Raw genomic sequence first — 26900 nt, 5'->3', positions numbered from 1 at the left:
ATATCTTGGGGATGAGCATCTTGGGGACCGAACCCCCACACAGTTTTTGCGACGAATCCGAGAGTTGTCCGATAGCTCATATGTGGGACAGGCATTTGTCAAACAACTATTTTTCTCGAGGATGCCTTCTATTGTCCAGGTGATTTTAGCTCCTATGATGGAACACACGGCCTTTCAACAACTCGCCGCCTCCACAGACAGGATTATGGAATTTTCCGGCTCACCATCCTCCGCAGATAACCTTGTCGCTTCTTCGTCTTCCTCTCGAGATTCTACTTCTGCTCCGGTCGACATGCATCCTCTGAAATCTTGCGGGCTATCGCAGAACTGACCCGTCAGGTTTCACGCATGTGTAAGATCATTCCGCAGGAGGGACCAGGCGCCGCTCCTACTCGCGCACATGCGCACTTCCTGCTCCCTCAGTCTGCTGGTACCGCAAGAAGTTCAAGGACCAGGCCGAGAAATGTACACAGCCCTGCTCCTACTCTTCTCAGGGAAACTAGGAAGGGAGGCACTGGGCACGTCAGTCGTCTCTCCCATCGATTCACCCCATCATGCGTTCTTTATCAGAGATGCCAATTCTTTAAAGTCCTTTATGGTGGGCAGTACCCTTACATATGGCCAGGGAGAATGACGCTGATTTCCGACCAGTTGGAGATTTTAGACATCTTAACACCGTCACTGTTGCAAATCGCTATCCCCTCCCTAATGTCTGGGATTTTTAGTCTGCTCTGCATGGCTGTAAGATTTTTTTCTAAGATCGACTTGCTACGCGCGTACCATCAAATTCTCGTCAACCCCGACGAGATTCCAAAGACAGCTGTCACCACGCTTTTGGAACATTTGAATTCTTGTCTATGCCGTTTGGAGTTCGTATTGTGGCCAGCACGTTCCAAAGGTTCGTTGATGAGGTCATTCGTGGGTTAGATTTTGTCTTCGCGTACGTCGATGACCTTTTAATCGCCAGTGGTACTCCTGACCAGCACTTCCAACACTTGACTCAGCTGTTCAAGTGCTTACGTTCCTATGATGTGAAGATCAACCCGGCTAAGTGTGTCTTCGGTTCTACCAGTTTGGAATTCTTGGACATCTCATTGACTCCGATGGTATTCGTCTGCTTCCCTCTAAAGTGGAAGCCATCAAACGCTTGTCTCCTCCTGTTTCCTTAAAACAGCTCAGAAACAGCCATCCAAGCTTTTGAATCTGTCAAAGCTGGCCTTGTTCAAGCATCCTTCCTCGCTCATCCTCTTCCGGATGCAAAATTATCACTTACTGTCGATGCGTCATCTGCTAAAGGGGCAGTTTTAGGGCAATCCGTAAATAGCCGAAACCAGCCATTAGCCTTTTTCTCGCGCCAGCTGAAAAATTCCGAAATGAGATATAGTGTATTTGTTAAAGAACTCTTAGCAATTTTTTGGCAGTGAAGCATTTCTCTTATCTTCTTGAAGGTAGATACTTCACGATTTTCACCGACCATAAACCGCTAATGTTCGCTCTCTTTGCAAAAACGGGCCGGTACTCGCCCAGAGAAACAAGGCAATTGGATTATATATCACACTTCACTAGTGACATTCACCACTTCACTGGCACTGACAACATCCCCGCCGACGCCCTCTCTCGCTTACATTGTCGTCTCCTGCTTCGAATGATTTGGTTGCTATGGCTACTTATCAACCCTCCTTGAACTCTCTGGACGTCTCTTCTCCACAGTTTTGCTGCTGCAAGTTTGAACACCTGCCTCTGCCTTTTTTCTGAAGGAACCATTCTCTGCGATGTTTCTACCGAGTCACCACGATCCCTCGTTCCTGAATGCCACCGTCGTGCTGTTTTTGAAGTACTGCATTCAGTCACACCCCGGCATTGAGGCCACAGTAAGCTTATCTCGGCCCGCTTTTTCTGGCTGAATATGCGACGGTCTGTGGAGACGCAATGGTTAGGGCAGCGGACTTGCGGTCATAGGATCGCAGTTTCGATTCCCAGACCAGGCGTTGTGAGTGTTTATTGAGTGAAAACACCTAAAGCTCCACGAGGCTCCGGCAGGGGATGGTGGCGAACCCTGCTGTACTCTTTCACCACAACTTTCTCTCACTCTTACTTCCTGTTTCTCTGTGCCTGTAATTCAAAAGGTCAGCCTTGTCACACTGTGTCACGCTGAATATCCCCGAGAACTACGTTAAGGGTACACGTGTCTGTGGAGTGCTCAGCCACTTGCACGTTAATTTCACGAGCAGGCTGTTCCGTTGATCAGATCAACGGGAACCCTCGGCGTCGTAAGCGACGGAGTGCTAACAACAACAAATGCGGCGGTCTATTATTGCTTGGTCACGCGCCTGTCTACCATGTCAGCGTTCCAAGGTGCATCGTCACGTGAGAGCACCTCTTGGACACTTCAAGCCACCGGATACCAGGTTCCGTCACATACACATGGACCTGGTTGGTCTTTGGCCGGTCAGTTGCAGATTTACTTATATATTGACCTTCGTCGACCGTTCTCCTAATGGCCTGAAGCCATCCCTCTCGTGGACATTTCCGCGGAAACTGTCACCAGAACACTCATCTCTGGGTGGATATCTCGCTTTGGAGTACTCCCTAGAATTACTACTGATCGTGGACGCCAATTCACAACAGTATGTGCCTCCCCCGTACTGTTCTCTCTCTCTCTCTCTCTCTCTCTCTCTCTCTCTCTCTCTCTCTCACACTCACTCTCTCTCTCTCTCTCTCTCTCTCTCTCTCTCTCTCTCTCTCTCTCTCTCCCTTTTCGTTTCTCTCTCTTCCTTTCTCTAATTGGATCTTTTTGGTTTGACTGGCAACACTTGTTTTCTTAACGAAACACTTTCAAACTTGGGACACTGGTAGAATGTGTCATACAAAACAACTTTTTCTCTTAGCCTTCTTAACAAAAAATTGTACATCGCAAGTTATTTCATGTTAAAGTCGTCGTATTTCTGTAATTTCAACCAATCACTAACGCTTATTCAGCTGAATACAGTTAGTGCTATTCGGTGTCAAGTGTGTTATTCCCTGTTTAATTATATCATTATTCCCTAGAAAGGGTTTACGGTTTTAGGGTTAGGGTTCGGGTTTTAGAGTTAGGATTAGGGTTTTAGGGTTAGGGTTAGGGTTAGGGTTATGGTTATGAGTTATAGGGTTTTAGGGTTAGGGTTAAGGTTATGTCAAAAATAATCATAACCCTAACCGTAATCCTAAAACTAACCCTAACTCTAAAACCCGAACCCTAACCCTAAAACCCTAAAGCTAAAACCAGTACAAACGCACGAACGATGTCATAAATAACAGTGACAAACGAAATATATACCGCTGATAGTTGTTGTTGACAACGGATAGTTTTTGTTTACAAACAACGGCACTAATTTTATTCAAGGGAAAAGATCCCCTGACACCATTGTTTACATTCCACGGCGTAATTGTTTTCACCTCAATAGACGTCAGTGATTGGTTGAAATTACCGAAATACGACAATTTTTTACATGAAATAACTTGGAATACAAAATTTTTTATCTGTTCTATAACACAAAATATACAAGTATTCGAAGTTTGAAAGTGTTTCGGTACCAAAAACACTACATAAAAAAATGTTGCCCGTCAAACCAAAAAGATCCCTCTAATTTTTTTCTCTTCTTCTCTCCCTTTCGTTTTTTTTTCCTCTCATCCTTTCTCTAATTCTTTTATTCTCTCCTTCACCGTTTTCTATCTGTCCCTTTGTCTCTCTCTCCTTCTTCCTCCTTTACTCTCTCGTTGCTCACACGTGACCATCGTCCATCATTTTTCTTTTCTTCCGATCTGTTGCACAAAACAGATGTATTCTTGTCTATCTCTTCTCCTATCTTTTCTCCTTTCAAAGAATGTTCCTCAGAGTTCGCCACCTTACCCCGTCTGGCTTAGCAGCCCTCACTATTTGTTTCACTGTCCTGTTTTTGTTACCAACTTTGACCCTCCGCAAAATCCCAAATTTTATTTTAGTTTGCGGGAGCAACTGTTTTCTTGAAGGCACATATTGTCGGGAAATACTCGAAATGTGGAGTAGATAAACAACCAACAACTGATAAAGGGTCGTTCTTTATGTTACTCGTTTTGTTTTCCATTTGTCTTTCTCGTTGTTCGCAAAAAAAAGTTTGTCTTCATATTTCATGTTTTTCGTCTTCCGGGTTTCATGTTTTCGTAGTTCATGTTGTTACGTTTTGTGACGTCCTGTACCCATATATGCATGCATATGCATATATATATATATATATATATATATATATATATATATACACACACACATATATATATATATATATATATATATATATACGCACACATATATGCAAATACATAAAGATATTTATGTGTGTATACGTAGTATACGTATATAATTATATACCAAAATATGTACATGAATTGGAATATAGATACATACATATCCTTAAACGCGCGCGCACGTGAATTAAGTGCCGTTAGGTTTTTGCACTACCTTCTGTCTGTGAACTGTATTATGTCAGCTATATGAACATTTCATATTGGTATTGTCGAGTGTGAAGATAGGCATCGAATAATATCTGAAGAGCAGCTGTTCTCTGGCTATTTTTTACTGTAGAGTATTGCTTACAAAGCTTCGTATACGCATACGTAACATGACAACGCATCACAGGCCCACATATTGCATAATTACTAACAAACTCACATGTTTGCGAGTATAAATAGACAGATGTTTATAATAAACACATCGTTTATAATAACGAAACCACTGACATATTTTATTCCTGTCTCTTATGACAAACGCTTTCTATCCCAGTTTTATACATTTAAATTTGCCAGTAGAAAACTTTACATTGGTACCCCCTGTAACTTTCTGCCAGTTAGGGGATTTATAGTTTTGAAAGACTTCATTTATAACAGTATTTGTCACGATGATTTATTTGTGAAACAATTATTACTAGCAGAACCATTTGTGCAAGAGTTATCTTCCGTTCTTTCGTTTCATACTATTAAACAAATATCCACATTTGTTGAGGACCCAGACATCCAATACTAACATCTAATTTTATCATCCTCATCGTCATCATTATTTTATGCCCGATTTCCATGCTGGCATGGGTTAGACGGTTTGACAGGAGCTGGTGATCCAGAGGACTATGCCAAGCTCTACTGTCTGCTTTGGCATGGTTTCTACAGCTGGGTGCCATTTCTAACGCCAACTACTTTATAGAATATACTTGGTGCATTTTACGGGCACCAGCACCAGCGAGATCACCAAGTAACTTTACAAGACAAGAGAGTAGTTTCAAGGAAGGTGGCCTTGTGCCAGTTGATAAAAGGTTAGGCTATAATAGAAGGGTGTGTAGTGACGTCATATTGGCGCCAAAAAGGCATAGTCGCCATTGCTGCATCTTTGACCACGCATGCGTGGATTTCGACATCCAAGCCTTCCCGCTTCTATTCTCTCTCTTACCACGCCAGACAGCGAACAAGCAAGACGGTCTAAAACAAGCTCTCATTGAGTGTGGAAGAAGCAAGTTGTCTCTCCAACGATTCATCTCTAGGGACAGTACATCTACATTCAGGCTACTCAGAAACCGGACAATTGGAAGCTGTATATTTTCCACCATAAATAAATATTGTTGTTGTTGATCAGTTTGGAGTTCTGCGTTCCGTTCACTTCTAATTTAATATAGGAAAGTCAGGTGTATATCTAATGATGTATAACCCACTTTCCTAAAGGTGCAAACAGGTGTCTTGCAGTAAAGGAGATACATGACTACCTCAATTGCAAAAAGGAAAGGAGAGAGAGAGAGAGATTGGCGCACACCCTTAAGTTACAGGGAGGGATATATAAGTGAAGTGGTACAGAGGATTGGATAGAGTAAGTGGGAGTTCAGTGACACTAAAGGGTTGAGAGATAAATATCTACCTGACTGGGATCCTTATTTATCACATGTTTCTACCTGAAAGAAATTCTATGAATGGTCTTCAGCTCAAAAAGTACTATTAATGACTTTTCCAGAGATTTAACAAAATGTCTGCAGCAGTGCCCTCTTAAGTCATGGGCACACTGGACAGTTGCCTGGGTACGTCATGGGTCTAGGGGACCAATTCTTATCTATGTAAGCTGCGTTTTGCTGTCAAAGAATACCACAGGACCCAGTATTTCTACAGTTGGATGCCCTTCCTAACACCAACCACTCCGTGAGTGTAGTGGGTGATTTTTACGTGCCACCAGCACAGGAGCCAGAGGAGGCTGGCAACAGCCACAATAGATTGGTGATTTTTACGTGCCACCGGCACGGAAGCCAGTCAAGGCGGTGCTGGCATCAGTCACATTTGGATGGTGCTTTTTACGTCCCATGGGCAGAGGAGCCAGAGGTGCTGGCATTGACCATGAACGGATGGTGCTTTTTACGTGCCACGGGCACAGGTATCACAACTACAATTTCCATTTGATTTTCATTTTGATGTTGATGCATTTGACTCAATAGGTCTCCTCAAATACAGCAGGTCGCCCTACGATCCAAGGTACTTTAGAATGGGCTGGGTATGCGAAACTGGTGTAAGATACAGCCATGAACTCACTTTATTTGCCGGGTCTTCGCAGTCACAGCATATCTCCAGAGGTCTCGGTCTCTCGTCATTGCCTCTGTGAGGCCCAACGTTCGAAGTTCATGCTTCACTACCTCATCCCATGTCTTCCTGGGTCTACCTCTACCCCAGATTCCTTCAACTGTTTGGTAGTGGCACTTCTTCACACATCTCTCCTCATCCATCCGTAGTACATGACCATACCAGTGCAAACGTCTCTCTTGCATGCCACATCCAATGCCTCTTATGTCCAACATTTCTCTCAGGATGCTTATATTTATATATATTTATACATATACTAGCAGCTAAACCCGGTTTCACCTGGTCTGTTTGGATGACGTGGTTGTGATTGTTTTCGGTTAGGCGTAATCTATAACAGCGTTTCTCAACCTGATCATTTCGTGTCCCGTTTCGATTGGAGCCTCCAGCTGTATGAAGATTTCACCCCACCCCCCTCCTGTCAGAAAATGGCTTCAGGAGTTGTGAAGAAAGAATTTGTACGTAGTCTGTTTGTGAGAGCTATTCTATTGGACGTCTGTCTAATCATTAAAAGATTTATTCAATTATGAACATAGAAAGAAATTATACATTAATCGCAATTTTTGTAAGCAGTTTTATCCGTAAAAATTTATTTGCAGAGAGCAGAAATTGAAAGATATATGAAATGGACGTGCGTGTGTGTGGATGTGTGTGTATGTGAGAGAGAAAGATGGTAAGAAAGAGAGATAGAGTGAGTGAATTTGTGTGTCATTGACTTACGTTGGCTGACACAGCAAGTACGAAGCTTTTGAGGCGGCAGATGACTGGGGTGATTTGGAAGATGTGAAGAAATGCCATTTTTTTCAGTGGAGCGCTTCTTTGTAGGCAACGTTTCTCGTTTTCCCCCATAGAAAAACAATTTATATTATAGAAATTGATACATACCTGTTGAAGATTAAAATGTATGTAAGAGCTATTGTTTTCAACGCGTGTATAATCATAGAAAAACTGAAAGACATGAAATGTTCGTTTGTGTGTGTATGTGTGTGTATTTTTGGCGAGATTTTTGCATTTAGCAGGAGTTGGTTTCTGTTTTATCTCTCGATCAATGGCCGGACAAGTGAAAAGGAAAGGCGATCTTTTGAAGTGGGCGTCGAATGAAGAGACATGGACAGTTTTATGACTGAACTTCTTTTGAAGTTGTGGTGAGAGGGGAGAATTGATGTGCGTGCGTATGTCTGTGTGTGTGTGAGTGTGTATGTTTGATGGGGTGTGCGCGACAGAGAGAGTAATGTTGATGGTGTATGTGTATATGAGAGAGAGATAAAGAAAGAAAGAGAGAGAGAGAGAGATAACTGAAATTTATCATTCAGTTTATTAATTTATTATATATGTATATGTGTATGAATGGCTTCAGTGACACACATTCACATACATGCACGCACGTAGGTTGTTTTAATCGATTTTCTCTGTAAGTATGGGGGCTAGGAAAAAATAGAAAGCGTGTTTCAATCTATGCACCTGTCTCCACATGTGTGCCATTTTTCACGTGAATCCACCCAGCTGTTTGGCCGTGAACCTCAAGACAAGAAAGAATACAACGGTTGGCCAACTTAAATTTATATTATAGATATTTAATTATATATACATATATATATATTTATTTATATATATATATATATATATATATATATATATATATATTTATATTTTATATATATATATATATATATATTTATATTTTATATATATATATATATATATATATATATATATATATATATATATATATATATATATATTTATATTTATATTTTAATCACCATACTTTGAAATTGCATGGATAATAGCATACTAAATTCTGGTGCCTCAAACGTAAGTACCATATTCATCTGAATTTAAATTTTTGCTGAACTCATCTACCATATATGTATATATAAATATATATATATATATATATATATATGTGTGTGTGTGTGTGTGTGTGTGTGTGTGTGTGTGTGTGTGTGTGTGTGTGTGTGTGTGTGTGTGTGTGTGTGTATAAATATATATGTATATATAAATATATATATGTGTATATATATATAAATATATGTATATATAAATATATATATATATATATATATATATGTAAATGATACCCATACAGAAGGTACTCCAACAACAGAGACAAACAACAAGGAGGAAATAAGAACAAACTCACTTGAAGCCACATCTTTAGAAATACAACAGCATAATACCTTGAAGCCATATCTCTGGAAGAAACTCCTGAACCAAAGGAAACGTGAATATTGGAAGAGCATTCGATCCAACAATATAGCAAACACCTACCAAAACTGGCGAAGTACAGAAAGTCCAATCCTGCCCAGAAAATTTCTTATTAAAGAAATAAGGAATGAATCACTGGGAGAGACAAGTATACATGCGAATTTAGCTCTATGCCAATTGGAAACAGAAATCGCTTTTCTACAATCGCGAAAAGTAAGACACGAAGAAAAGGTGAAGAATATTGATGCAATTATGTTTGCTGAAATTGCTGAGCAAAGCGACAATCAATATCATGAAAAACTGCAAAAACCATGGAAAGAAGACACAAAGCGGGAAGAAGAGAAATCCATAAAAATGTGGGAAAAACAACAAGAGTGGTTCACTAACTATGAAAAAAACTATGGAGATAAATCCATTATGAAAACGAAACCACAACAACAAAGAAATACAAAGAAATCGAAAACAAATATAGACACTAACCCCAGAAGAATCAAACTGAGATACCAAACCTCTAATTACCCAAAAACATATGCGGAAATGACCTCCATCTCACTCCAAGTACAAACTAGAAAACCATATCCAACAAGACATAACACTGCAAATAGCCAATAAATGAAATATAGAAGACAACTATCAACCCATAAGTCCAAACACCATAGATGGATAAATGAAAAGGAAAAGACATGAAAGACAAATAACATACAGACAACCAACAACCCGTAATAACATGTACTCCAGATGGATGAATACATGGGAAGAAAAACAAATAAAATACAGACAGCACAGATACTATAATAGGAATAATAATCATGACAACTGAAGAAACACAATTTACAACCAAAAATCCCAAATATCCTGAATGACGAAAAAAGCATAAAAGATGGGAAGAAAATAAAACTTATAATCAACGGAATTGGTATAAAAGACATGAACCATCCTCTCACCTACCTGGAAACTAGAACACCGAGACCAGACAACAAAGACGTGGAAACACAATTTCTTTTTTAGGGAGAAAATACCAAAACCACACACCGGACCCAATAATACACCAAATTTAATTAACCACACACAACATATAAACTCAAAAACCATAAATTTATCAAAAAGAAACCTCAACAAGAATGAGATTGAGGTAACTCTTCCTGAAGATAGAGTCAAAATTTTTTGAACCAGTTGAAGACACACAAGATGTCGAAATATCATTCACTAGATAACAATGGCACTCTTCTTTTAATTTTAACAATAATGATAATAATAATAATAACAACAACAACAATAATACAGTGCTCAACTCATCAGGAAAAGGCAAGAGAGGAGATTAAAAAATGGCAATAAGTCAAGTAAAACAAAAAGGGATGAAGCACAGAAAAGTGCACAGTAAAAGAGCCATAAAAAAGGAAAGGCTGCATAGGAACATCAGTAGAAGTGTTGGTAAATTTCCTGAAGCTTGGAATTTTCAAAGGAATGCAGAGTTTTAACAATTAACTAGTGCAGGTAGTTAATTCCCTGCTTCATTAATTCTGAGTGTGAAAAAAAGTTTCCAAAAATCATGGGTGCAATGCTGGTAGGTTTTTTTTGTTTTTTTTATTTCATAAGCATGGCAAAAAGGAGACCAAAGTTGTTGTTGGAAAATAATGGAGATAACTAACTAAAGTTTAACATTGTGTGTATGACTTTATTTTCCTTTACATAAAAAGATTCGGTAAACTAGTATTGAATGGTGCCTCTTTGTAGAAGCAGATCAAAAAGAAGACCTCAGAAGATGCAGTCACAACAAACTAGTAACCATGCTCCCTACAAAAGAAGTATTACAGGAAGGCCAGATAGTTAAGTATATTTATTGAAGTATGTTTTTCAGAGTTAAGTATACATATGTGAATATTGCATGAATATTGTAAGATACTTTCTCAAATTTTAAATGAATAAGTAATGCATGTGCAATTGAAGTTACAATTTTTATTTACCTGTATCAGCAAAATTAAAAAGTGGCAAATAAATATCATTAGACTAAGAAATACAAGACTGTAAACAGAAATGTAAAAAATGATTATAGATGGTAATTAATAAAATTAGTACATATACAAATATAAAAATGGATCCGTAACTTAGAACAGTGAACATGCACACACACACACAATATTTGGTGACGATAACACTTCCAGCTATTTCAAGTCATGGCCAATTCTTTAATCATTTTCAATTGTTACATCTCATCTTCTTCATCTTATGGCACCAAATGACTGAAAGACTCTCAGACTACTCCATGCATCTTTTATAGCCAGTTTTTACTCTCATTGTCAACAAGATACCCCTTTTATTCTTTAACTCCAATTTCACCCCGATTGAACAGTCCTACAATTTAAAGATGTCTCACCAATGTAGCTAATGTATCCCTTTTAAAGGTGTTAGGAAATGGTTTAAGGGAAATTTGGGTACTATGTCTAGCAAGTCAAGCACCCACATAGCGCTCCTACATTGTTTTATTGTTGGCATGCTGGCAGAATCGTTAGAGCATTGGATAAAAATGGTTCGTAGAATTTGTTCCAGCTCTTTACATTCTCAGTTCAAATTCCACCAAGGCCAACTTCAACTTTCACCATTCCAAGGTCAATGAAATAAAATACCAATCTAAGTAATGATGTTAATTGCACTAACTAACCCCCTCTCCTCAAAATTGCTTGCCTGGTGCCAAAATCAAAGACCATTATTATTTCTTTTTTTTTTTTTTGTTTTTTTACGTTTCACAGTTTCTAAAAAGTAATGTAGTTGATATAATCAACCATATTTCTCTCACTAATTGTTATGTTTAAAAATCACCTTTGTTCTGAAATGTGAAAAACTCATCCATGAACTAAATTTGTTTTCTAATTTTATTTCAAACATTCATACTCAGTACTAGAGTTTTTTTCTTGGGAATGTTAAATATTGACATATATTGGAGGATGGGTGGTTTCAACAAATAAGGTTAAATGAAAATGTATCTTGAAAAGAGTAATTGCCTTTATATAAAACTTGAAATTTAAGGAATGCATTTACAATATCATCACAGACTAAAAAAGCAGTTTCTGTTTTTTTTGTTTTTTTTTTATTCTTCAACCACAGGACTTTCACATCTTCCAAACCATTTCTTCCTGAAGTAAAAAAAATAATAATAAATAAATAAATAAATAAATAAATAAAAATAATAATAATGATAATAATAATAATAATAATAATAATAATAATAATAATAATAATAATAATAATAATAAAGACTTACTAATAGAAATTGAAAAAATGTGGCACCTCAAGGCAACTACCATACCAGTGATTGTAGGATCTCTAGGAATGATAAAAAAAGGTACTGAAACCTATTTGAAAATGATACCAGGCTTACCATCCCTACAGGAAGTGCAAAAAATCGTGTTAACTGGAACGACTCATGTACTGAGAAGAGCATTATTGCTGTGAAAACAACATCCATTCATGAATTTATTTATTTATTAATTTTTTTTACATACATATTTTACCTGTGATTTTGCATGTGTAAACTGGGAATGCATACAATGAGCTTCTCTGCCCTAGGTGTACGGAAAACACTCGGCGAGAAAGGGAAGAAAATTTGAAGAAAGAAAACACAAGGCCTCAAATCTGGGGGAAGGGATTAAGTCAATTACATCGACCCCAGCGAGTAACTGGTACTTATTTAATTAACTCCGAAAGGATGAAAGCCAAAGTCAACCTCAGCGGAATTTGAACTCAGAACATAAAGATGGGCAAAATACTTAACACCATTTGCCCAGTGTGCTAATGATTCTGCCAGCTCACCACCTTAAACAACAACAACAACAACAACAACAACAACAACAACAACAACAACAACAACAACAACAACAACAACAACAACAACAACAACAACAACAACAACAACAACAACAACAACAACAACAACAACAACAACAACAACAACAACAACAACAACAACAACAACAACAACAACAACAACAACAACAACAATAATAATAATAATAATAATAATAATCCTTTCTATTACAGGCATAAGGCCTGAAATTTGGCGGAGAGGGATAGTCAATTACATCGATACCAGTACTCAACTGGTATTTAATTTATCGACCCCTGAAAGGATAAAAGGCAAAGTCAACCCTGGCGGAACTTGAAATCAGAATGCAGCAACAGGCAAAATACTTCTAAGCATTTCGCCCAGCATGCTAACAATTCTGCCAGCTCACCACCTTAATAATAATAATGATAATGAAAATAATGGTTTCAAATTTTGCCACAAGGGTAGGTATTCTGGGGGAGGGGATGAGTCGATTACATTAACTGCAGTACTCAACAGGCACTTATTTTATCAAAAGTTCTAACAAAATATGAAAAAAAAAGTTATTGTTTCAGAATAAGCAACCCTATTATTTTATTTTTAATTTTCTTAGAATTTGTTCAGATTTTTATTTGTTACCTTAAACAAGTAATTACAAGAAATCTAAATTACATATTTATTAATTTTAAAATTCATGAGTAATTAAAAAAGTTAGCTTTAAATAAAATTATATCAATAAAAATATATTCCAACATAATGATTTTTCATAGGTTCCCACAACTAGTTTTGGCAACTGGAAAACCTTTGGGATTAAAATCACTATTAAAATTATTGATATTTGTCATTTAACACACTTCACAACCCAATATCCCCAACTTACATCAAGATGAATAAACCAAAACTAGGTACCACCTAAAATGTTAATTTTTTTCCCTTCTTCCTCAAGTGAAACCTGTTTAGTCCCTTTTTGAACTGCTTAAACTCACTAATTTCCAACATAGACCATCACTAGTCTTCTCAGATCTTACTGTTTACTTTAATACATATATGGCTTCATATATGAGGTTAAGGTTAACAACAGCAAATAACAAATTACTGACATATCAAACTACTGGCCCAGCAATTTATAAATTGTTCCACAAAGTAGATGACCTTATGTACAGCAAACAGTCCTTGTTTTGAGAGTAAGTATCCTCAGTGATTTGAAACAGTTTAGAAAAGACATTAAAATAAAATTTGGACTGGAAAAACTACAAGCAGTTAACCACAAGAGACAGATTGACAAGTTAGGCTGATGATTTGAAACTGCATTGAAAGCAAGTTTTCCCTCCTATCAAAGGAGGTACAAGCACTTTCACACACACACACATATACATAATAGAGCTTCCACCTACCAAATTCACTCACAGGGATTTGGCTGGCTCAAGGTTATAACAGAACACTTGCCCAAGATGCCATGCAGTGATATTACAGGAACTGAATAATTATGTATTCTATAAGTATTTGTATCCAGCTGAGAATAAAACTGTATATAAAGACAATAGGAATGAGAAATGGATATTTCAACAAAATCAAAACAATTCTAACAAGCCTACTGAGATAGCAAAAATGTCCTCAATGTTATAAATATAGTTGTGTTTGTTAGCACTGGTGATAGGCCTAAAAATGTTAGGGAAGACAGATGAAATGCAGCTGGTACAAGAGTCAGGGAAAATCAAAGACACTGTCAACCAAATGTTAGTGTGGAGAAAAATATGTTAAAAGAACAGAAGTAAAAAATAAACGGTGTTGTAGTATTGGACTGGTTTGTAAAAGATCTTGATCTGATAGTCTGCAACATAAGGAATATTCTTCAAAAACTATTACACACTAAACAAAATCACAACCATCAAACAACTGTATTTTCCAAGAAGTGAAAGTAATAGAGAATAGGTTGAGAAGCTAGTTACTATTGTTGCCCTCTCCTTTTCTAGTTCATGAGAACGAATGAAATCTAGCATTGTTGGTTATGATGGCGATTTACCAAAGTTAGCAATAAATGAAGGTATAGCTCTTTGGTTAAGAGGTTCACTTCATAATTACTTGGTTCTAGATCCAATCTGACTGTGCAGCATCTTAAGCAAGTATTTTCTACCATAGTTTCAATTTGACCAGAGCATTCCTTTTGAATGAAAGTTGGTGGACAGAAACAGCACAGATGCTCCTAGGAAATATATGTACATCAATGTGACAAGGCAGAATTATTGGGCAAGATCACCTTCAGGTATTTGGTTATGTTTCCTTGCATTAAGATCAGCTTTGCCTTTTTCTTTTACAAAGTCAATAAAATAAGTGCCAAATAGAATACTGGGGTAATATGGTTGGATAAAAACTTTTGAAGGTGGTGTTCTGATATGGTTCATAGTAAATTAAAATCTATCAATTACACCCCCTCTCTAAGTGTGGTAGTCTTGTGTTAATGTAAAGTGAAAATACATAATGCAAATGGCATGAAGAGGAGACAGGCTTCTGGCATCTTTGTAATTCAGTCTTGGTCCTTCTTCAATATAATTACCTTCACTTGTATTTAAGAAATGCGTCACAATATAGAATGCTTTATATTCTAACTTCAACTCCTGAAAGTACTAACTGGATTCTAAATCTCTAGTTACTTCCCAAGCAGGTTTATTCAGTTTCTAATAACTTTTGATACGTATGCATTCCCAATTATGCAGGACAGAACATGCAGCTCATATATCAGACTATTGTCTGTTGAAAAAATTGTTCTCTGGCAAGCTAAAATAAAGTAGTCTCAAGAAGGCAAGAAAAATTTATTTAAAGATATACTTAATACATCTTTAAGTCATTTAATCTCACATTCCTACGGCTTTAAGTTAAATTAATAGATCATTATTTATTTTTTCTTAATTTATGTAAGTTTTTTTTACTTAAAATTTGACACCATTTTTTTTTTAATAGTACAATATATTAGATGATTCTCATAATTTAAATACTTGCTTTGATTATTGTAGTTGTTGTATAGCTGCAGTCAGCTTTGTAAAATACAAGTATGGCATGTAGGCAGTCAATCAAACATCTGGCTCAACAAATCGATCCAACACACAGTATATACAAAGCTTCTAATTGGTTGACAAATCACAAAGTCCACTTTATTATGCATTTATAATGTAGGTTAGAGTCTAATTATGTATAACTGTAGGTTAGTGGGAGACAGGCTGGTGGAGGAGAAGATCAAGTTTAACTTGGTCAGATGGTTAATGTACTTCTACACATATATCCAGAAGTGTTTATGGAGTTGTTAGTGTTATTTTAACCCAAGATCATCCTTGATCAAGGAAACCTGCAGTCAAAGGTATTCCAGCAATTTACTATTTTGTGGAATTTTCAGGCACAGTGTATTTACAGTTTTCAGTTGGTTCACTTTTTCTTTTTAAGACTGTACAACATGGTTCAAAGAAGACTGGGGCACTGTTTTTAGCCAATTGAATACCACTTACAGTCACTTTCACTGTTTATGGAGTAAATACAAGCAGTGGTGTGGCTAAAATAGAAATACAGGTGAAACACGTGGCTGAAATAGAAATGCAGGTGAAACACATTGTAGTTCTAGTTACATATCTATATGTCATGAGTTCAACTCTCACTGAGATTCATTAAAACTTTTATTCTCCATGGATAATCAATAAGATAATACCAATAATATAATGTAATTAATTTAACTGACTATACAAACTGAAATTTGTAACCTAGCACTAAGCTAAAAAGATCAACTTAAATAGAGTAAAATGTTTCGTCTTAAAAAAAGACAATATTTACCTTTTCTATCGAAGATCAGGAGCAGATGATCCCATGTAAACCTTAAGGTCTTCTGCTGTACCTTTAATTAGTTTACAAGGAATGCTTTTCTCTTGTAAAGCTGTGTATGCTTCAAATCTGTGACAACCACCAAATGAATAATAATAGTTTCCACCTTCTGATCCTGTGATCCACAAAAGATCAATGGGTGGCACAAGATGCCTGGTATTGGGATTCTGTAACGATTAAAAGATTAAAACACATGAGTATGTATGTTTATATAAAGACCCGTTCTCCACAGCAGAAGTGTTGATGTTGCTTCCCTTGGTGAATAAGATTGGTTGGCAAGAGCCCTGTGCTGGTTCCACACAAAAAGCACTTATGCCAGTGCCACGTTGAAAGCACCTAACATTCACTGTAAAGTGGTTGGCATAAGGAAGGGCATCTAGCCGTAGAACTCAAGCCAAATTAAACTGGAACCTGGTGCAACTCTCCTGCTTGCTAGTTTTGGTCAAACTGCCCAACCCATTCCAGCATGGAAAACAGACATTAAAGGAAAAAGGGAAGGAGATGGAGGAGGAGGAGGAGGCGGGGGAGGGGGGAGGGAGGAGGAGGAGGAGGAGGAGGAGGAGGAGGAGGAGGAGGATCATCATCATTGAACATCTGCTTTCCATGCTGGCATGGGTTGAGCAGTTTGACAAGAGCTAATCAGCTGAGGAACGGTCCATACTCCAATAGTCTGTTGTGGCATGGTTTCTATGGCTGGCTACCCTTCCTAACACCAAAAGCTGGGTGCTTTTTACATGCCACTAGCATGGATGATGATGAAATATATATAAATACATACATGCATATATATAAACTGAAAGAAGCCCATCATGTGTGTGTGTGTGTGTGTGTGTGTGTGTGTGTGTGTGTCCTTGTCTTGACATCATGTGATGGCTGTAAAAGAGTATCACAGTCATACAAGCGAGGCTGTTCATTTCCAGTCTTCCATGAAAAACATGTCTAGCAATGGGAAAAAAATATTACCTTGTTTGGAAACAGTTAGAGATATGAATTTGTTTATTAAATGATACTTATCTATTACTGGATGGAGTATTTTCTTTGTTGATCTTAACCAATAACAGAACAGTACACTATATATATATATATATATATATATATATATATATATATATATATATATATATATTATATAAACATGTATTTGTATACATACATATGTATACATATATACATATATGTGTGTGTGTGTGTGTGCATATGTATATATACATGTATATACATTTATATGTATATATACACTTATATACAGATGTATATGTATACATATATACATGCATATGCATACATATTCATATGTATATACATGTATACATATACACACACATACATACATACATACATACATACATACATGCATACATACATACATGCATACATACATGCATACATACATACATACATACATGCATGCATACATATTATACTGAAAAACACTGACCTAAATAAATAAATTAGAGTGCAGCCAGGTATTAAGAGAAATCATAAACCTACAACATATGTAATATTGACAACACAGACATCATGTAAGACAAATTAATACACGATATTATTTTGCAATTATGCACACATGTACAGGCACACACATGTACAGGCACACACATGTACAGGCACACACACACACACTATCTCTCTCTCTCTCTCTCTCTCTCTCCTTGTTTACAAGCAAAAACAGTCTCATGACCATGCTAAAAGAGACAATAGACTTTCTTTCCTAGAAAAGAATGGATGATGGAAGCAAAGACGAGGCTGAGATTCTAATATCAGTCAATTCTGTGGATATTGCAGTGAAGTACAGACAAAAAAAAAAAAAAATCAGTTGTGCTGAATATAGAAATGACGATGGTTATCATGACAATGAAAATTATAATGATTATGCTGATGAGGAGAATGCTGATGTTAAAAATTACAATGAGAATGAAAAAATTGTGATGATGATGATGATGATGACAGCAACGACGACAATGATTTCAATGACAACAACAACCAATTATAACAATGATGATGATGATTATAATGATTACAATGATTATGTTGATTATGATGATATGCTAATCGGGTTGTCAAATTGTTTCTGTGAACGCTATATAGGGAGACTTATTCTTTAGAAAATTCATATACACAACTAACATTAACTTCAAATGAATGGCGTTTGTTGATTCATGTAGAATAATACTCATTTCAAATGAATTAACTATAATGCTGGAAGACTACGCCTGTGTGTGTGTAACCATTATGATTTATGTAAATAATTCTTTTTATAGAAATCATTAACGACCCCTTTGAAGATGGATAATTATTGAACCCATTATGTGGGTTAACAGAAGTATCCTGAGCTGATTTGATAGAAAGCAGGATGGTTGCATAACCTAATAGAAGTAACAGTTCAAAGAGAATTAATCAGCTTGATTATATCTTATCTACATATGACAAGTGATAAACAGATACATTATTTGTTTATTTCACAAAGATGAGATAAATTGAGCTAAACATCGAATCTCATTAGTTTCCTGCTTGACTACTTTTAATCCTAAAGCTGCATGGCCTTGTGGTTAGTTTCTTTGAGTCTTGATCAGAAGAACATGGGGGTTCAATTCCTGAACTGGTTGGTGCATTGTGTCCCTGAAAAAAAAATCACTTCATTTTCATGTTGGTCCAGTCCACTCAGCCATGAGTACCTGCTGGGTGCTGATGCAGCCCTCTCTCCCTCCGACTAGAGGTACATTCTGGATGCACCTGCATCAAAGGAACGCATGTGTGTGTGTGCACGCGCGCGCGTGCATGTGTGTGCACAAATGAAAAGCATTATTTTAAATGAATTGTCTGCAAGCCTGTGATATTGAAAATTGTGAGAAAGAGAACTTCCTGCTTGATATGCCAAAGTTGTTTATACATCAACGCTGAGCATTTTCTGGATTACTTGTAAATGTTGTTCGCTGGGGGTGGGAGGAGAATTTTCAAAATTATGAAAGAATATTACTTTTGAATGAACATTAAGGCTTGTTCAGCGATAGAGATGGTGATGTGAGTAAGCTGGGAAAAGAGAATGTGGTGAATACTTACCTTCCGACTTCCACGTCTTTTATATGTTGTAAGTTTACTTAATGAAAATATTTATCCTTTGATAAATTTCTACCAATAAATATTTGTTTATTTATTACAATAACAAATGCATATTCTATTCATTTCTGGATCTTTGTGGTTTTCGCTTCTGTTTACAATCCTGTTCCAATTGTTTTCAAATTTGGTATATGGATTAAGTTTTGTATACTAATTATGAAAATGAAATTCATTTTTCCTATAAATCCATAATTAAAAAGTTATTAGCCTTTAAAATTTTCAAAATTTGAGTATTTTAGCCAATCAGAAGTGAGTATTTTACATATCACTGTGGCAAAAATTTTTATTTCCATAGTAACCAAAGCAAAGAAACACCACGTGTTGCATAGCTGATTGTGAAGAACTGTTTCCATAGTAACCAAAGATGCTGCACATGCGCACAAGGAGGAGGAGATACAAGAAAGATAATTTATTTTATAAAATTCTAGTTTAATGTTTTGACATGCCAATGAAAATTCTGAAAATTATCACACTTTGAATACCTGAAACATTTTTGCAAAATTTTTCTAGAATAAATGAATAAGAAATTCGGATTCAGTGTCAAAAGTTACATGTATATGATACATTAAAAAATTTCTTTAAAGGTCATTGTAAACAGTGACAAAAACCACAGGCTCCAATCTTATCTGGCAGAGTTTCTACAACTGGATGCCCTTCCTAATACCAACCACTCCAAGAGTGTAGTAGGTGCTTTTACATGCCACCAGCACGAGGACCAGTAAGGTGGTATTTCCGAATTTGTGTGAATAGAATAATCAGTTGAATAAAGCTAAAACATAGTCTGGTTTTCACGTTTTTTATTATGGTATTTTAACATTAAAAAAAATATTTTGTAACATTCATAAAGTTCAATTAGAGCTTTCATATGTTCGTAGTAATCATCAGATTTTAAAATGTATTTAACTGACAGCTGAGTTCTTGACAACTTTAGCACCTCTTAGAATGCTCCAGCAAGCTCAATTTTTGGAATATGGTTTTGACCAATCCACATGCAGCTGTCAAGAAATCAACTGTCAGTTAATAGCATTTTGAAATCTGATGATTACCACGAACGTATGAAAGTGCTAATTGAACTTAATGAACATTACACTTTTTTTTATTAATGTTAAAATATCATAATAAAAAACATGAAAACCAGACCACATTTTAACTTTATTCAACTATATACGACAAGCTTCTTTCATTTTCTGTCTACCAAATCCACTCACAAGGCTTTGGTTGGCCCAAGGCTATAGTAAAAGACACTTCCCCAAGGTGCCATGCAGTGGGACTGAACCCAGAACCATGTGGTTGGGAAGCAAGCTTCTTACCACACAGCCACACATGCGCCTATATATATATATATATATAGGCGCAGGTGTGTGTGTATATATATATATATATATATATATATATATATATATATATATATATATAACTGGCTCTTGTGCGGGGCCGTCGTAGGATTTTCGAGCGAGATCGTTGCCAGTGCCCCTGGACTGGCTCTTGTGCGGGTGACACATGGATTTTTTTTTTTTTGAGAGAGAGAGAGATCGTTGCCAGTGCCCCTGGACTGGCTCTTGTACGGGTGGCACATGAAATGCACCATTTTGAGCGTGGGCGTTGCCAGTACCGCCTGACTGGCCTTCGTGCGGGTGACACGTAAAAGCACCCACTACACTCTCTGTGGTTGGCGTTAGGAAGGGCATCCAGCTGTAGAAACTCTGCCAAATCAGATTGGAGCCTGGTGTAGCCATCTGGTTTCACCAGTCCTCAGTCAAATCGTCCAACCCATGCTAGCATGGAAAGCGGACGTTAAACGACGACGACGACGATATATATATATATATATATATATATATATATATATATATTTTAGTACCGAATGCGACTCGCATTCGGTACTAAAAAAAATGTGTTTATTTTGAGAAGTCCAATGTGTAGCATTATTATTCTGTAGTAATGCCCCTTATATAAATATAAACGTATAATTATATTCTTGGGAATAGAAATTTCCCTTATGAAATTTTTTTACACACTGGCTTCTTGATAAAACTCTTGTAAAAGAGTTTTATCCCTTTTTGAATTTATTAATCAAATATATATATATATATACATATATACACACACACGACAGACTTCTTTCAGTTTCCATCTACCAGATCTACTCACAAGGCTTTGTTCAACCTCATGTTATAGTGGGAGACACTCACCCAAGGTGTCACACGGTGGGAATGAACCTGGAACTATTTAGTTGGAAAGCAAACGGTTTACCACACAGCCACGCTTGCACTTATAATACACAATTATTTCTCTCAGATAACATTCATAATGTTTTAAAAAGTGGGTAAAGATCGCAGTAATTGTTGCACCAATATATTCACTTTGTAAGTTTTGCATCAATGCAATTAGTTATCACTGTATCATATTTCCCACCCACCAACCAAACAATGCATGCAGAGTTGTGTATTCCAGTGACAAATACATTAAGGTGTCATCAGCTCAAACCACTTAACTCTCAATAGGTAATGCATTTAAATTCATTACACTTAAGAAGTTGGTAAATAATTGACAAGAAAGAAGGAAAGGAAGAAAGTATGAATGAATGACTCCATCAATCAATCAATGTATTTGAAGGCACATGGCCCAGTGGTTAGGGTGTGGCACTCAGAATAGTGAGATCGTGGTTTTGATTCCCATTCCATGGTGTATTGTTGTTCTAGAACAAAACACTTTATTTCACGTTGCTCTGCAATCATGTCGACATCTGACTTGTGGCACACCTGGAACTTGTACAAGCAATGTCAGCTGGATGGAGGAATGAGCAAAACAGAGCATTTGTGTGGTTGTTCAGCAAATGTGTGTGTGTGTGTGTCTGTGTTTGTCCCCCTAGCATTGCTTGACAAACGATGCTGGTGCGTTTATGTCCCCGTCACTTAGCGGTTCAGCAAAAGAGACCAATAGAATAAGTACTAGGCTTACAAAGAATAAGTCCCGGGGTCGATTTGCTCGACTAAAGGCGGTGCTCCAGCATGGCCACAGTCAAATGACTGAAACGGGTAAAAGAGTAAAAAGAGAGTATATATACTTATATATATATATATATACTTTATATTTATATAAAGGGCATTATTACAGAAAAATAATAACGCCACACAGTGGACTTCTCAAAATAACCACATCTAGTACCCAATGCGAGGAAAAACAACCAACAGAAGACCAAATGGTTGTTTTTCCTCGCATTGGGTACTAAATGTGGTTATTTTGAGAAGTCCACTGTGTGGCGTTATTATTTTTCTGTAATAATGCCCTTTATATAAATATAAACGAATAATTATATTCTTGGGAATAGAAATTTCCCTTATGAATTTTTTTACACACTGGCTTCTTGATAAAATTCTTGTAAAAGAGTTTTATCCCTTTTTAAATTTATTTATCAAATATATATATATATATATATATATATATATATATATATATATATATACATATACATATATATATATATATATACATATATATATATATATATATATATATATATATATATATATACATATACATATATATATATATATATACATATATATATATATATATATATATATATATATATATATATATATATATATAAATAAGGATAAGATCGATATTCAAAATATTGATCTTATCAAGTGGTCAGCATGGGAATAAAAAACCATCAAAGGTAATAATTATTTAAAATTATAATACAGGGTATCAAGAGATACCACCATGCTGAAAAAATAGCAGTCAAATCCTGACTCTAAAACCACAATAAATATTCCACTGATGAAGGCAGAACATTATTATTTATGCAAAGCCAGAAATCCAGGATTTGGAATTATCTTTATTTTTACTGGTTTATTTGGTCTTTCGTCTTCGCTAATCGTGCCATGCGGACATTTATTATTGTGGTTTTAGAGTCAGGATTTGACTGCTATTTTTTCAGCATGGTGGTATCTCTTGATACCCTGTATTATAATTTTAAATAATTTTAAATAATTTATATATATATATATATATATATATATATATATATATATAAGTATATATATATATATACTTATATATATATATATATATACTTGTATATATATATATACTTATATATATATATATGTGAGAGCTGTGCGAGCCATGTACAGAGATGCTGCCAGTAAGGTGAGGGTTGGAAATGAGTACAGCAATGAATTCCGGGTAGAGGTAGGGGTCCATCAAGGTTCCGTCCTCAGCCCCCTCTTATTTACCATAGTCCTCCAGGCAATCACAGAGGAGTTCAAGACAGGTTGCCCCTGGGAGCTCCTCTATGCTGATGACCTTGCCCTAATTGCAGAGTCACTATCAGAACTAGAGGAGAAGTTTCAGGTGTGGAAGCAAGGTCTAGAATTGAAGGGCCTTAGAGTCAACCTAGCTAAAACCAAAATCCTAATAAGTAGGAAGGTAGATAAAACACAAACCCCTTCAGGTAGATGGCTCTGCTCAGTATGTAGAAAAGGAGTAGGTAGTAACTCTATAAGATGTACCCGGTGCAAGCTATGGACACATAAGAGGTGCAGCAACATCAAAGGCAGGTTAACTAGCAAGTTAGTTTTTGTTTGTGGCAGATGTTCAGGTGCAATAAAGACTGCAAACAAACAGGAAACAACTTCTATCTCATTCCAGGGTGAAAAACTAGAGGTAGTCGATAGCTTCCGCTATCTGGGCGACCAAGTTAGTAGTGGGGGTGGGTGCGCTGAAAGTGTAGCTGCTAGAATAAGAATAGCCTGGGCAAAGTTTAGAGAGCTCTTACCCCTGCTGGCGACAAAGGGACTCTCACTCAGAGTAAAAGGCAGACTGTATGACGCATGCGTACGAACAACCATGCTACATGGCAGTGAAACATGGGCTGTAACTGCTGAGGACATACGTAAGCTCGCAAGGAATGAAGCCAGTATGCTCCGTTGGATGTGTAATGTCAATGTGAATACCCGTCAGAGTGTAAGTATCTTGAGAGAAAAGCTGAACATTAGAAGCATCAGTTGTGGCATGCAAGAGAGACGATTGCGCTGGTATGGACATGTGGTGAGAATGGAGGAGGATAGCTGCGTGAAAAAGTGCCACACCCTAACAGTTGAGGGAACCCGTGGAAGAGGTAGGCCCAGGAAGACCTGGGCTGAGGTGGTGAGGCAAGACCTTCGTACATTGGGCCTCACCGAGGCGATGACTACTGACCGAGACCTTTGGAAATGTGCTGTGCGTGAGAAGACCCGGCAAGCCAAGTAAGATCGTTGCCAGTGCCCCTGGACTGGTTCTTGTGCGGGTGGCACATGAGATGCACCATTTTGAGCGTGGCCGTTGCCAGTACCGCCTGACTGGCTCCTGTAGGATTTTCGAGCGAGATCGTTGCCAGTGCCCCTGGACTGGCTTGTGCGGGTGGCACATAAAAGACACCATTTCGAGCGTGGCCGTTTTCGTGCGGGTGACACGTAAAAGCACCCACTACACTCTCTGAGTGGTTGGCGTTAGGAAGGGCATCCAGCTGTAGAAACTCTGCCAAATCAGACTGGAGCCTGGTGTTGCCATCCGGTTTCACCAGTCCTCAGTCAAATCGTCCAACCCATGCTAGCATGGAAAGCGGACGGTTAAACGATGATGATGATGATGATGATATATACTTGTATATATATATATACTTATATATATATATATATATACATACATATATATATATATATATATATATATATATATATATATATATATATATATATATATATATATATACATATATATATATATATATATATATATATATATATATATATACATATATATATATATATATATGCATACATATACATAATAGATACCTCTTATGTGTTTAAATGTACACTGTATTTATATGAATAATATATAGTCTATTGACTAATTTTTCTACATGATAGGCCATTGGTAGTAAAAAATTTCCAAAATTTTTTCTTACCCTGATATTATTAATTATTGATAATTTTTGGCAAATTTTTGAAGTAACACCGGCATTATTTTATTTGCTGCTGACAAAAACGTCTTCCCATTCAAATTCCACCAAAGTCGATTTTACCTTTCATCCTTTCAGGGTCGATAAAATAGTTGGGTATTGGCGTCGATGCAATCGACTTACCCACTCCCCGAAATTGCTGGCCTTGTGCCAAGAATGTTAGATCACTATACAGAACCTACAGAACTGGGTATTGAAATGAGATTATTAAATTTTCAATGTATATTAACACTATCCTAGTCTCTATTTCCTGCCAAAATAGTTCCACTGCAACATGTCGAGCCTGTGATTCTGTTGACCATAAGAAACTTAAACCTATTCAAGTTTTGCAAGAAAATACACATACAAAAAAAGCAAAGTAACTTTAAGGGGTAATAATTTAATATAAATATGCATTAACTAATGCAGTAGTCTAAGAAACTAGTGAAGTTTTGACTCTATTAAAATTATCTAAGACAGGGAGTGAAAGAACATTCTTTCTCTCTCAGACAATGATCAATCCCAAAACATTAAGTATTAAGTCAACCACATTATTAGCAAACTATCTAGAGTTACTTCCCCTCAGCACCGACTACAACGATAACAAGTTAATGTTTATCAATAACAACTCGAGAAAGTATCAAATGTAGCGAACATAACAGTATAATTTACCTTAATAGTTTCCATCAATGATTTGAGTTTCTCTGAATCCAGTACTGGAGGTATTGGTCGCTGGATAATATTAATAGGAACGTCGTGAATGTCGGTGATGTGGGCATCATGTATCGTCTTGTCAATGTTTTGATCGGTATCACTTTTAGTACACATTTGTCTATAAAATACAATCGGTGACTTTGAAAAAGGAGTATTGAGATGCTTTGATAATGTATGTGAAACACCTAATGAAAACAACTTAACGGAGTAAAACCTTTCTAAGTACATGGTAAATAAATATGGTGACGTTTCACTTGTCTAACCAATCATTTAACTTTATATGACTTCCTTTAAACTGTCCGGTACCAACACATCAATTATGCTAAGGTGTGTCCTAAGTTTGCTTTTGTCAAGGATATTGCGTACAAATAATTGTTAGAATATAAAACTAGGTGGGAATACATACATTCTTCTTGCTTTAGATGTACATGAGGAAAAGAGAGAGAATGAAAGACATGATGGTGTGTATGTGCGTAATCGGTTGGAATTTACAACTGCAGTCTACTGCCTCATATTTCCTTCAAAACTAGTTTATAAATTGTACAGTTGGCGATGTGTTTTAAGACT

The 26900-nt window shown here is 36.6% G+C and overlaps 1 protein-coding gene and 1 long non-coding RNA gene across 5 annotated transcripts in view; one reads left to right on the top strand and one right to left on the bottom strand.

Moving 5' to 3' along the window:
- Nucleotides 1-12998, top strand: part of LOC128249400 (uncharacterized) — a 19976-nt gene extending 6978 nt beyond the window's left edge. The window contains exons 2-3 of the long non-coding RNA XR_016244391.1: nt 10558-10649; nt 12859-12998. This is a non-coding gene — a long non-coding RNA (uncharacterized LOC128249400). The remainder of the gene's footprint in view (nt 1-10557; nt 10650-12858) is intronic.
- LOC106871679 (sulfiredoxin) lies at nt 10765-26900 on the bottom strand. Of its 4 annotated transcripts, XR_016244376.1 has the most exons (4): nt 26292-26613; nt 16460-16674; nt 12083-12144; nt 10765-11954 (listed from the first exon to the last, which is right to left on the bottom strand). XR_016244376.1 is itself a non-coding variant. In XM_089363284.1 (3 exons), exons 1-2 carry the CDS (start codon nt 26559-26561, stop codon nt 16465-16467), a joined length of 480 nt encoding a protein of 159 aa, XP_089219410.1. In that variant the 5' UTR covers nt 26562-26900; the 3' UTR covers nt 10765-11954; nt 16460-16464. The 4 variants fall into 4 exon arrangements, 3 of the variants coding, with proteins under 3 accessions (XP_089219410.1, XP_014773763.1, XP_089219409.1); XM_089363284.1 differs by lacking the exon at nt 12083-12144 and having other exon boundaries at nt 26292-26900; XM_014918277.3 differs by lacking the exon at nt 10765-11954 and having other exon boundaries at nt 12082-12144.

Source organism: Octopus bimaculoides, chromosome 1 (genome assembly GCF_046866305.1).
Source record: "Octopus bimaculoides isolate indiv1 chromosome 1, ASM4686630v1, whole genome shotgun sequence".
Classification (NCBI taxonomy): Eukaryota; Metazoa; Mollusca; class Cephalopoda; order Octopoda; family Octopodidae; genus Octopus; species Octopus bimaculoides.
Note: the sequence above shows the minus strand (reverse complement) of the source record. Positions and strands in the feature narration are given on the sequence as shown.

Bases quoted from the DNA above. Each gene is read 5' to 3' on its own strand.
- LOC106871679 (XM_089363284.1), bottom strand. From the start codon at position 26,561: ATGTACTTAGAAAGGTTTTACTCCGTTAAGTTGTTTTCATTAGGTGTT. The intron at 16,675-26,291 runs GTAAATTATACT...TAATCGTTACAG, and splicing joins CATTGATGGAAACTATTAAG to AATCCCAATACCAGGCATCT.